The 13501-nt window shown below is 41.7% G+C and overlaps 1 protein-coding gene across 16 annotated transcripts in view; it reads left to right on the top strand.

Annotated features, from left to right (window-relative positions):
• The window catches only part of Znf385b (zinc finger protein 385B), a 394108-nt gene extending 381234 nt beyond the window's left edge, over nt 1–12874 (top strand). For 12 of the 16 annotated variants that reach the window (XM_031370760.1, XM_031370755.1, XM_031370762.1 and 9 more), the window contains 4 exons: nt 7435–7713; nt 8758–8936; nt 9467–9568; nt 11374–12676. In XM_031370760.1, the coding sequence (XP_031226620.1) occupies nt 7435–7713; nt 8758–8936; nt 9467–9568; nt 11374–11589 (776 nt within the window). In that variant the 3' untranslated portion in view covers nt 11590–12676. Of the gene's footprint in view, nt 1–7434; nt 7714–8757; nt 8937–9466; nt 9569–11373 lie in introns of all 16 variants that reach the window. The other 4 variants (XM_031370763.1, XM_031370767.1, XM_031370768.1 and 1 more) reach the window with 2 other exon arrangements.
• The last annotated feature ends 627 nt before the right edge of the window (nt 12875–13501 follow it).

Below are 13501 nucleotides of genomic sequence, written 5' to 3'. Positions count from 1 at the left end.
AGTGTGACACAGAAGAAAGCCTGATTCTCATGCAGCTTTTAAGTTCTTACAATTTCCTTTCACCTTTAAGGCCAACATGCTTAGCATCCAAAGCATGTCAAGGCTGTGGAGTTGTTTCCTGAGCCAACATCATACACACCTTATTTTCTGTCTCCAAAGCTAGATACTTAGTTTTCACTGAGTCAAAGTCTTGGCCTTTTTTCTTCTCAATTTGCTACTTATATATGATAGGCTTATGTGTGGTAGGTGATCATTAAATGATTCTTACATAGATGGATAGTTATTTCTTTATGCCAATTTACAGGCCCACCAAGTTGTAAATATTTATATATCTATATATGTCTTGTAAGATGGAAGATATGTCTGATGTATCATCTCACCCTCTTCTATTTTAATTTTAAAACCTTTAGAATGTCTTGGAGGTGGAGAATTCATAATGGCTTTTAATTCATACAGACTCGACAAATCAAGACTTTAAAAATAACAATTCAAGAAAAATTTTAGTTATGAAATCTGATATTTTCATTGATATATCCATTAAATTTGGGACACTAATCACAAAGTAGAGAAACACAGAAAAAATAAACTAAGTAGATTTTGCATGAAATAAGGATTTGGCAAGCCAAGAACATTTGTTTCTCTGTCACATATGCTAAGTCACTGCTACAGTACAGAGAAATAAAATAATTTTCTCTCCTTCTGAGTTCCTGGTTGGAACTGATCAGGTAATAAAGCACAGACTGGAGAGGAGAAAGCATCGCATGTATGTCCTGTATGTATCCATGCTATTCCAGGAGAGTGAGAGTGTCTGACAAATGGCTTTGAATTCAGACCTGAGTACCATCTTCAAATAAGTGGAGAAAGGCTTGGAGCAGCCAGGTATAGGAAGAGGCCAAGAAAAGCAAGAGTAAATAAAGATAATGTTGAAACTGGCTTTGCCATTAAGAGCCTCTAGAGATTTAGAGTCCTTCTCTTCCTGGCACAGAGAAAGGGACACCCTTACAAGTAGGCTTTCCGTTACAGGTATACACTTCCCTCAAAATACAATTACAGCCAATTTTCTGAGCCTCTCCTCCAGCCACTGTTTCTCAAAATAATCCTGACGCCAAAGAGACATCGAAGAGGCAGCGTTTCTGATCTCCATGCATGTAAAAAAGCAGCACTAAAGCAGATTTATTTTCCTGTTTCTTGACAGTTTTGAGCATAATAAGTGCTGCTTTGGGATGGCCCCTTGTAACTTTCATACACAGAGGGATACCATCCACTTACTGTGTCAGTCTTTCGAGAAGAGAATACCAACAGTGAGCGTTCTCAGTTTAGCATCCTGCAAAATGGTAAAGCAGGAAGAGCAGCAGCTCCATATTCAGACAGCCTTTGTGCGGACCAGGGCTCTGCTCTTTATTAATTGAACAGCTGCAGGCAACTTATGCACTTAAGCCCTGGCTGGTTTTATTTTCTTTTTACATAATTGAGATTATCATAAGATTGCACTTAGAAGATGGGACAAATGTCTCAACCTGGGGGAGGAGTTGTGATAGATGTTTAACGAAGATGTCAGTTCAGATGTTGTATATGTGTGTGTGTGCACGTGCATGGGCACATGCATGCACGCATGTGCCTGTGTGTGTTCCTATAAGTCAAAGTATTTTTAAAGGTTACAATCCAGTTTAAACATTTTTAAACAAACACTTCCCAAAGCCAAGTGTGGTGGTGCATATCTTTAATCCCAGCACTCAGAAGGCAGAAGCAGGTAGATCTCTGTAAATTCAAAGCTAGCTTCGTCTACATAGTGACTCCCAGAGCAGCCAAGATTCTTCTTTTGAGAAGACCTGTCTCAAAACAACAACAACAACACTTTGCAGAAGAAAACATATAATAAAAATATGCAAATGTGCTCAATAGCACTAGCCAGTGGGGAAATAAATTCAAATCAGTATTACAATAAGATATTAGTTCACCTCCGCCAAGTTGCCAAAATCCAAAGCGATGAAGATTCTGGTATCAGTATTGGGACAGTGAGGCCAGAAGAGTCTTAGGAGAGACTGAGACATCTGCCCAGTGTTTCTGGGTTCTTGTCATCATCGGGGTGGATACCAAATGGAAGGCAAAGTAAGGAACTGGGAGAGAGACTTTCTATGGAGTGGAAGGACACACTCAAGAAGTAAGAAGGACATCCTCTGAATCCGTGTCACCTGCCAGGGATCTGGACAGCGCAGCCGTGCTTCATGGAGGGGAACATTCCTTAGGCATCAAGAAGGGGGAAAGGCAGGGAAGCAAAGCAGATGAGTTGGACACTCCCTGAAATAACCATTGTTCCCCTTTCTGTCCTTTTATGTGCATTTTTCAGATGTGGCATGGTGTCAGATGCATCATGAGTACAGCCAATCCATAATGCTAATACAGAGGCACTGTTTATAAAGAAACAAGGAGGAGTTAGCAGCTCTCTCAGGAGCCAGGGTGGTCCTTGTCAGTTCTAGCAAGTTCTCACGTTTGACTGTTTCAGTTCGCAGCCAACATCCGGCTGCCCTATAGCTACTGCACCATTAGACTTCTGCAACGTGCGCTCACCTCTTTCCTCTAGCCTAGAAAAAATCTCAGAGTTCCCTGGGAAGAAGATAAACTGGTACAATTACTTTTGAAAAATTGTTTTCAGAGCCTACTAAAGGTAGAGAGATGAGTATCTTGTGGCACAGGGATTCTACAGTGCCTATCTACTGGCTATAAGTTAGTAGTTATGTTTACAAAAGAACATAAGAATGTTCATAACAGCATTGCTCAAAATAGGCAAAGCTGAGACATTCCAAACTATTACCAGTACCCAAAGCATAAACTGTAGTGTGGTCACGTGGTCACATGGTCACGTGGAGCGGGACATTACTCAACAGGAAGAGAAGAAACTTGTCTGTATAACAGCTCAGGTTGAACATTGTGTGATTTCCATGTATATGAAGTTTTAAAATAGTTACTAGTATAATTTTATAGACACAAGAATAATGGTTTCCTTAAATTCTTAATTAAGGAGTTCTTTATTGATTAGGGGTTCAAACAAGCCTTCTGGGGTGGTAGGAATATTCTATATCTGCCTAGAAAAATGCGGATATGTATTAAAGCAAAATACATGCACTTTCTAACCTGTACGGATTGCAAAAGAAACTCAGACTAAAGATCAAAGTATAGATAGCAATGATTTCTCCCTCATTAGAAATTGTGAAAACAAGTAATGTACAACCTTCAGTGAAATTATGGGCCATTTTAACTTTTATAATTCCATCTGAACTTATTTTCTAAATTTTAATAGTGAAATGTTGTTAATATAAAGACACGTATATTACTCAACCGTTGAAGCCTGGTTAGAAAAAAATTATCATACTAATAAAATTCAAGAGTAACCCTTGCAAATAGAATAATAGAAATTTGATAGGGTTTTCAAACATTGTAAGTAGAGAATTTTTTTTTTTAATTAAGAACCATATACACACAGGACTTCCGTCCACAGGATCCATTTCTTAGCACTGTATCCAGAAAATTCTGTCTTCTGTGTTAGTATGGTGTCCCCACCCCCAAAAGCACCGCATCTAAAATACTGCATTAACTTTGAACAAGGTGAACTTCCTTGTGTCAAGTTTCTGGAGAAGAAAATAAGAATGGCAAGTAATGATGCCTGGCTTTCCTCATGCGGTCCATCAGCTGGGTATAAACAACAGTCCCCGACAAAGACACTAAGTGTTTTGAGCTTTGGGAAGTGGTGAGAGGTCCAGTCGCTTCAGCGTCCTGAAGCATAAGACCTTACAAGAAGTGTGTGCATAGACAGGAAACAATTAAGACAGTCAGAAGACCTGCTAATTAACATTAGGCAAGGGAATACTCGAAAATGGAATTTACATTAACTTGAAGTTCCAGATGACACGCATCTTTATTAAAGGAAACAGAAGTAAACAGTACGTTAATTAAACCTTCAAATCCATTTTAAAACTCAGGTTTTAAAAATGTCACTTAGCAAAGAGAAACAACACAGTAGATTGTGATATCAAGCTACCGAGAGGGAAAACAATAAGATTAAACCCTGCTGTTCATAAGTTCACACATCCTGAGAGAATACGACTACTTAAATATGTAAATGCAGCAGTGATTTTCTTGATTTTCGAGTTTTCTATATTGACCAGCAGGTATCCATTTAACAACAGAATCCTCTAAATATGTTGAAATCATTTATACATTTCCAACATCAAAATTGTTCCCCATGTTCCAAACTATAAAGACCCTCGCCTGTTCATGGAGAACAGTAATTTATCTAAATCTCATATCACCCTAAAGTTAAATATACTTTCAATCTGTAGTTAAAAGGGAAGTTGTAGGTTTGAGAGTCTCTGCCTCTGGGCTCCATTGACTCTTGTGGTAATATTCCCCACATCTGAGGTCAGTCCTGTCCTCTGCAGCCAGGTTGAAACCCGAGATTTTTTTATTATTATTATTCTTTAGTCATTTTTTACAGTCCAGTCGTTATCCACCTACCGGTCTGCTCCCCACTTCCCTGAATGTTCATCATCTCTCTCTCCTCCCCCCCAACCCCCATCTGCCCATCTCCAAGAGGATGTCCCCACAACCTCCCCCTCCCCGCCCCACTCCACCAGACCTCCCCGCTCCCTGGGGGACTCTCGAGGGTTAGGTGCTTTTTCTCTCACTGAGGCCAGATCCAGCAGTCCTTTGCTGTATATGTGTTGGATGGTATATACTTCCTGGGTGGCTCTGTGTCTGAGAGATCTTGGGGGTCCAGGTCCAGGTTAGTTGAGACTGTTGATTTTCCTGTGGGGTCTCCCTCCTCCCCAGCCTCCTCCAGCCCCTCCCCAATTCAACCACAGTGGTTCCCCCCTTTCTGTCCATTGAAACCCTGAAATTTTTAACCCTATGCATGCCTTCCTGTTTTTGTTGTCCTTTTTCTATTCCTTCTCACCCTGGTTCTATGCTTATCTAAATCTGACCTTCAAAACTCCAAAACACCACTTCCTTAATGAAAAATGCCCCTTTCTTCCCAAGCAGAAGTAATCATTTCTGCTCTATGCTCCCATGCCTCCTGCTGGCTCCTACCATAAATTAGAACCTCTGAAAGGCTGTCTCATTTCCCTGGCTCCGCTGTAACTTTCAAGTCTATACCTGGTTTACTTACTGTTTTCTTCAGTGTCTAGCACCTTGTCAGCAATTAGCATGATGTCAACCTTCATTTGTGAGTGAATAAATTAACAATTGTAAAAAAGGAGATTTAAAAAGGAAATGTGTTTAAATTTTTTTCTTAAAAAAGCATTGAAAGAAAAAAACTTATTTTATACACCTTATTATTGTAACATGAAGCAGATGACTACTGAGTACAGTGCACAGTATCTTCACTTAAGAAAAATAAATTATATAGAGAGATCTGTGTGTGAGTGTAAATAAAGAAAAAATGAATAGAAATGAGATAAATGCTGTATTCATGTGTGAAATTCTCAAAAAAAATTAATTCAAAACAAAAGAAAAACTGGCTTAAAACTAAACTTTAGTAAAGAAAACAACAGCTAATTCACATATAGGGTGACTTTTATGTGTTTCTGTAATATTAATGATGATATATTAAGTCACTTCCACTTTTTGCAAAAAGATTAGTATATTGCATAAAGACCAGATTCAGGAAACATCACACTCATTTATAAAGTTGTTTTCTCATGTTAAAAATAAGGAAAAAAAAATTCCTTTCAGCCATACCTATCCCATAAGCTTATTATAATCGAATGATGTTACTACTTTGTAACCTAAAGATGCATGGGAACTGTAATGTAAGGGACCCAACTTAGGAACATCAGGAAGCCTGCATGCGTACACCACAGACAAGGTCAGGCTCTTTCAGGTCAAATCCATACAAAACAGCAAATGGCACACTCAGAACAGGAGGCAGCTTGTGTGCAGCAGCACATGTCCATCCCAAGAACTAGGCAGCTCCTCCGGCACAACAGGAAGGAGGAAGACCACTGCATTGCTTGGATGTGTATTAAGTTCTCCAAGGCTCAGCCTGAGAGATGCCTGCAGATGAAGGAGCTCCCATCTAAACAACAAATCTCCATCTTGGTTTGCTCTCACCAATCAGAAGGAGTAATCTTCCTGCTAAAACGTTTATAAAAAGTTGCAGACTTTTTTTTTTTTATTCAACTTCATCTCATCCTAAGTGTGAATATGTTTTCTGAAAGGGAATACAAAATATGGAAGCCAAGGATACAGGCCTTGCCTCCTCAGATGGGACCCTCTCTAGGTCACTCTTGCGTCTTCTTATTCAGCCTTCATGTGTCAACCTTAACATGGACCCCAACATGGGGGAAAGATGGAAACTGGTGAACCCCCAGATCGATGAAGCTTTTAAAATCATTATAGTAAGCACTGCAAGCTTTGGTTTACCACATGGAGAATTTTGTGAATAAACACAGAAGCAGACACATTGCTGGTCATCTAAGCCAATGGTGTGCAGTCCTAAATTGCCTAGGACGGTTATCGAATACATTCTCACATAGTGTTCCTCTCTTAATTAACGTATCACTAGGCGTTTCCTAAGAGTGCCAGCTCTACTGGAAGTATACAGGGCATGGGTGTGCTGTTGCCTACAAGGCCACAGTTTTTCTTCCCAAGGGAGTCACTGAACAATGCTTCCCATTCTCCTGAAGTCACTATGACCCCTCACAGCCCACTCCAGGCTCTTCAGGATAATAAGCCTCCAGTAATTGCATGACTAAAAATGTCAAGATGTCTTTAAATTATCTAATATTCATTTTGTAACCATGGTTGATCTGATTACTTAAAACTTTTTATTTAGACTCACACTAATTCATGAGCCTAGAGGACAGAACTCAGCTCCCCCCCCCTCGCCCCCGCTCCCTGACCCCGCCCCCTGCTTTGGATAAGGTGCAGTCCCATTGAAAAAGCAGGACAAACTTAACTAATCATAACCACCATTAACCATGCCTCTTCTCACTCCTGTACCCACGCACCCAAAGTTAAAATATTGACTTGACGTCAAAGTTAAATTTTGACTTCATACCCGTGCCATAACTAAGTGTAAGTAGTCAGCTGAAGCCAGAAAGGGTTAATGACTTCTCTCATGGGCACCATCTTGTTTTTCATCATGCTGAAGGGTAGCTGAGCTTGTTACAGTAAAGCCTTACCTAAGGTATGGCTTGCAACTCAAGGATTTTAGGAAAATCACCTACATTAAGTGGGAGGCCAAAGTCATGCTTCATAGATTACCGCTATTTTAGGGTGACCTGCTGTGGAAACTAATGGGATATGATGGACCTTTGTTTAAATCAAGCTCTACAAGATAAAATCTGTGCTAAACTTAAAAAAGAACATATGTTGGTTTATCTATTGGGTATGGAAATCATATTCCTGTTTCTCATTCTGGTTTGTATGGTATAGGAAGCTTTAGTAACACCTCTGTGTCGCCCTTAGAAGACAAAGGGAAGATAAAAGCCACCAGTTCCAGTCAGCCCTCAGGCTCCGAAGGAGGCTCCTTTCTCCTCAAATCTGGCACAACACCCCTGCCACTTGGAGCCATGGCTTCTCCCTCCAAGAGCACAAATGGAGCTCCAGGGTCTGTTGCTGAGTCAGAAGAAGAAAAAGCCAAAAAATTACTCTACTGCTCACTATGCAAGGTGGCTGTGAACTCCCTGTCACAGCTGGAGGCACACAACACAGGTCAGCTGCCATCTTTGTAGTCTAAACAATGTTGATAACTAAACCCAACTCTTCCCACCAGAATATCACATCTGATGCATGTGCTCTCTCTTCCCCTCTCTCTCTCCCTCTCTCCCTCCCTCTCCCTCCTTCCCTTCCTCCTTCCCTCCCTTCCTCTCTCTCTCTCTCTCTCTCTCTCTGTCTCTCTTTCTCCCTCCTTCCTTTCCTCCCTCCATCCTCCTCTTCCTCTCTCTTTCTCTCTCCTCTCCTGTCTCCTCTCATGACTGATTTTAGGAAAGTATGGTTATAATTACTGAAAAATGCAAAGCAAAAGTAGTGTGGAGACAAGCACATTCTTTATTTCATTAAAAAGCATTTAATACTGACCAAAAATCATTTTGAAGAACTGATGGAGATAGAGCCAAAGATTTGTATAGCGTGATCACTGCTACACACTCATATGTGTGTGTGTGTGTGTGTATTGTGTGTGTGTGTGTGTGTATTGTGTGTGTGTGTGTATATATATATATATATATATATATATATATATATATATATATATGGAAACAACCTAAAAGTTCATCAGCAATGAAATTCAGAATACATTATAGTAGCCCAATGTAATAGGATATATTACTCAGATATTAAAATTAATGAAAAGAAGACATGGACATGATCTGGGCATGATAGTATATGCCCATAATTCTAGCACTCAGAAGGCTCAGGCAGGATAATCACAACTTTGAGGCTAGCATGGGCTGCAAGGTGAGTTCAAGGCCAGCCTTGGATATATAGTAAGACCCTGCCTCAAAGAAAAGTAGGAGGAAGAAAGGAAGTGGAAGAAAGGAAGAAGGAGAGAGGAGGGAAGAGAGAGAGTGACAGAAGAGGGGAAGGGAAAGAAGGGAAGAAAAATAAAGGGTTTCTTGTAGTTCACTTCTTTATTTGTCCTATTTAGGTAGGGTCTCATGCAGCACAGCCTGGCTTTGGATTTGCTACATAGATGATAACCACATACACACACGGAGTTCTTCAATAGTCACTGAATATATACTTCTTTCTTTCTAGGATCTAAACACAAGACCATGGTTGAGGCTCGTAATGGAGCTGGTCCAATTAAGTCCTATCCAAGACCTGGGTCAAGATTAAAGGTGCAGAATGGCAGTAAGGGCTCAGGACTACAGAACAAAACGTTTCATTGTGAAATCTGTGATGTTCATGTGAACTCAGAGATTCAACTCAAACAGGTAAGGTAGCCCAAACTAGGCATAGCCTCCGAGTTAGGTCACCATTGTCTGTCTGTAGCTCCTTGTCTATAAATGGTTCTCTGTGTGCTCGAGGTTAAATTTAATAGGCAACAATCTGCGACATGCAAGAACTGTGTAGAAGAGAAGGTCGTTGCCCAATAGCTGAGTCTGCACTTCCTACCTCTCAGCTTGCAGCCCTAGTGCTAGAGACAGACAGACAGATGTGCACCAAGTTCCCAAGGAGTGAGCCGAAAGGTCTTGTGAAGCTTGTGTCTAAACACTCAAGAGCTGGTCAAGGAAGGCAGACCTCGTGGAGACCGTGGAAAACCCAGGGGGTATCTAATGAGACAAGAGAACATTCAAAGGACAGGGGCATTAGGCTAGAAGGAACATCCTCTCTGTAGGGAAACAGAAAGTTTTTTTTTTTTTTTACCCAAACCACCTTAGAAGGTGGGAATGGAGAAATCAGCTATCCTTAACTAGGAAAGGAACCTTCCAGAGAGTCAGCTAATGCACTGTCCTTCTTTCAGCACATTTCAAGCCGAAGGCATAAAGACCGCGTGGCAGGAAAACCGCTAAAGCCGAAATACAGCCCCTACAACAAGCTCCAGCGGAGCCCAAGCATCTTAGCCGTAAGTCCCCTCCATGCTTCCATCCCCCCGGTAGGCAGCCTTGCTGGGTTGGATGGTGATCAGCAGAAGAGCCTAGGGACAAGTGGGCACTAGACTCTGGGAGTGATAAATTCTTTTTGTTTGTTTGTTTATCGTTTAATTGGCTGGTCTAGGGATCTAATGCAGAACTTCCTACCTCCTAAGCAAGAGTTCTGCCGCTAAGCTAAAGAATTCATAGAGAGAAAGGTCTTTGATCTATGGCGGTGCCTATGTGGAGATCACAGGCAAACTTGGGGGAGTTGGTTCTCTCCTTCCATCTTGTGAGTCCGGGGATCAAATTCTGGTTGTGAGGCCTGGCCGCAGGCACATGTATCCACAGAGCCGTATCAGGGAGGCAGAAGGTGCCTCTACCTGCTGCACCGTCTCAAACAGGTCCAGAAATGTTAAAATAAAGTCCTTAGTTCCTGCTACAAGGTACCTTAGAACAGCAAACGGGAGTGTCTCTTTAAAAGACAGTGTCTCAGTGCTGGAGAGAAGATGGGTTAAAGGCACTTGCTGCTCTTGCAGCGGACCCACCTTTGGTTCCCAGCATTCAGACAAGCAGCTCACAGCAGCTCCAGAGCATCTGATACTTTTAACATTGAAGGTGTCTGTGCACACACACACACACACACCACACACACACCCCACAAACACACACACGTACAATTAAAATGAAAAAATATATATTTTAAGAGCTAATGTCAAAGGTGACCTTTCGTAAGTGACAAAGAAAGTTAAAGGCCTACAATAAGAACAGGTGATGTCTGCAGAATTCTGGGAAGTTGCAGACTTGGAATGTGGAGCTACTTTTGTAACAAAAATCCATACAGTTAGTATCTCCCCATTTTCTGGTACGTGTTTATATCTCTATGAACTCGTTTGTATTGCTTGTTTTGTTCATGTTGGTAATCAGCCCGTCCCACTATCCTGTTCTCAGTCTCTTGCACAAATCCCTAGGGGCTTCAGCAGCAAGTATCATAAATACCCAGATGGATGGATTCACACTGTCCCTGGGACTGGGTCTAACATGGTCTTCAGTCTAAGGTGGACCTGAGCGAGGCCAGCTAGAGGGAATCTCAGATTACCTTCTAAGCTACCAGTGAATGCTACAAGCAGGTGGTACCTGTATTAAGCAGTTCGCCGCACAGCCCCTGCTGATTCCAAAAGACAGACATTTAGAATTGATTTCTTCCTGGGAAGCATCCACACTGGAATTCCTTTAAGTAGAGAAGGTTTCTAGCCCACTGACAGTCCCTGTCAAGCATAGAATTTGATTTAGGTATAATTTTTTTTTTTCAGAGAATGCTCATCACGTGGACAGTACAAGAAGTGCAAATTGGTTTTATGTTCTCATCTCCTGAGCCCCTAATGTTCCGTACCTCAATTACCTAACCTCAATACAGTGTGTCTAAGAGAAGTGAAAGGAAGAGCCACACTTCTCAAAACCCAAAAGTGAACGATGTTATGGTACATCGGAAGACAAGTTCATGGCCAGCGTAGGCAGCAAGCCTCTCTAGGTCACTTGGTTTTTGAATTGCGCTGGTTGCCTAAGCAGAACTCTTCTAGGTGTCTCTCCAGAGACTACAAGAGCTGCAGTGTCAAAAAAAAAAAAAAAAAAAAAATCAAACCACACCCAGAGCCTCTGAGCCCAGTGACAGCCATCATTTCATGACTTCTTAAAGTCAAGATGTTGAAAATCCAGTGTAGGCTCTGAAGGAAAAATCTCTGTGGTGGCGTGACAAACAGTATTTTCACCCCTTTTCCGGTTCTCGTCCCTTCTTTAGGCAAAGCTTGCATTCCAGAAAGATCTGATGAAGCCTCTGGCCCCGACGTTCCTGTCTTCGCCCCTGGCGGCCGCAGCAGTGTCCTCTGCGCTGTCCCTGCCACCTCGGCCATCCGCCTCTCTGTTCCAGGCTGCAGCCATCCCTCCTGCGCTGCTGAGGCCTGGCCATGGGCCCATCCGGGCCACGCCCGCCTCCATCCTCTTTGCCCCTTACTAAATACCCGGAGCCCGCGACAGACCAGGCCAGTGGGAAGGTGTAGAAGAAAAAAAAAAGCCCAAAGGATTCAGCAGTGTAAGCCCTGTGTGTGACTGTAAGTACCCCACCCACCCACTTACAGAGTGCAGGCCACCGCCCAGCCCCACCTCCGAGAACAATGGAGGCCAGGCTCAAGGGCGCAGTCTCTTCCCCATGCCCTCTCCATCCTACCCCAGCCAATTGGTGTATCTGAGATACTTAAGTTTCTTGAAAATATATTGATCAGAAAAAGAAAACCGACCTGTGTATTCCCATGGTGTGATGATCTGGCTTAGAAACTAAACGGAATCTCTTCCAGACAGTCTTGAACAGTAGGCTCTTCCTCGGATGTCTGTAAATAACTCCAGAATCCAAGCGGGCATATTCTAGTGTGGAACAAAAGTCCATCGCAAGTGCTTAATTGTGGATACCATCCTCCCCACGGCTCATGGCGGTTTTTTTTTTCTTTTCTGGTGTACTAGTGTCCCCAGGGATTGTGTACTGTTCTAGACCCAAGTACTGTTGTACCCCACGTAGTACTAGATCGTAACTCTCGTTGAATTAAACTTTTTTTCATTGCTGTGTAATAATTGTTAGGAAGCAGAGTAGCTTTGAAATTTTTTCTCTTTAAGAGAACAAAAGATAATGTATTTTCTTTATTTCATATTTTATTTGGAGATATTTAAACGAAATAGAAAGCCATATAACATAGCTATAATTACTACCTGTTTGCTATTTCTGTTTTTAACTTATTTTTGTAGCATCCTCACTGGTTTGAGTTGCTAAGCAAATGTATAAAAAAAAAAACAAAAAACAAAAAACAAAAAAAAAAGCAAAAAGAGCTTCCTAAATTGCACATTTTTGCACCTTCTGTGCATCTGCAAGAAGACAGTGAATCTGTGTATTTCTACATAATGATCTTCATTTTAAACTTCTGTTTTCCATTGGTAACGATGCTACATAACTCTGTGGCTCCCTAATGCAATAATGTACAGAAGATATATAATTTATAAATTGAACAATCTGTCTTTCTGTTCAATGACTGTGTCGCAGGTCATGTGACCATGTTTCCCCCCACCTCTCCCCCCTTAGCACCCCCCCAAAAAAAACCTGAAGTTAAGAAGACTGGAATGTTTGTGATATCAGGGGCAAGAGGTATCATAAAACAACAACACAGAGTGAACTCGTTAAGAGGGCCTATATCTGCAATCTGTAAATGGTAAAATGTCTGTGTATTTTTTTAAATGTACCTTTTCAATAAAAGTACAAAAAAAAAAATCTGCTGGTGTTTCCTGCCATCGTTTCTCAGGAGACTCCTGCAATTTCACATTACCCGTTGAGAGCTGTCAAATAGGGAGGACTGCCTCTTACATATTTCACACTTTGCAAGCGTTCTTAATTGTCATGTTTATTCATTGCTGCTCACAGAGTCTTTGTGAGGGCAGGCTTATCCACCACTTCCTCCCCGACTGTCTGAGAAGCTGGACCAAAGTTGTCACGTTGTCCAAAATGGTAGCAGCCTGCTAAAACCTGTGATTCTGGTTTCTTAGAACTTTGTGCAGGTCTTCTAACTCTCCAGTTCATATTTTATCCCTGTTGGTGGCATTTATGGTCGCTTATAGTGCCATGCCCTTCCCTGGCCCCTCCCTCCAATCAGGACACCCTGTTCTATCAATTTCTAAACATAACGTTTAATACATCACTGTTTATTGTGATGAGCTATTTGCTTCTTTGTCAACTAATACTGTAGCCTAAAATAACAACCATTTTATTACATCGGGATTTCACAGGCTACTAATTCCAGAGGGCATTTGCCTGGGTTGTGCTTCTTTTCCCTAGGGTATCATCAGAATTCCCTTGGTCATAATCTGCCAGGAGCTGCGGCTGGGCTGGG

Source organism: Mastomys coucha, unplaced genomic scaffold (assembly GCF_008632895.1).
Source record: "Mastomys coucha isolate ucsf_1 unplaced genomic scaffold, UCSF_Mcou_1 pScaffold15, whole genome shotgun sequence".
NCBI classification, from domain to species: Eukaryota; Metazoa; Chordata; class Mammalia; order Rodentia; family Muridae; genus Mastomys; species Mastomys coucha.
The sequence above is the reverse complement of the archived record's forward strand: the minus strand, read 5'-3'. Positions and strand labels throughout refer to the sequence as shown.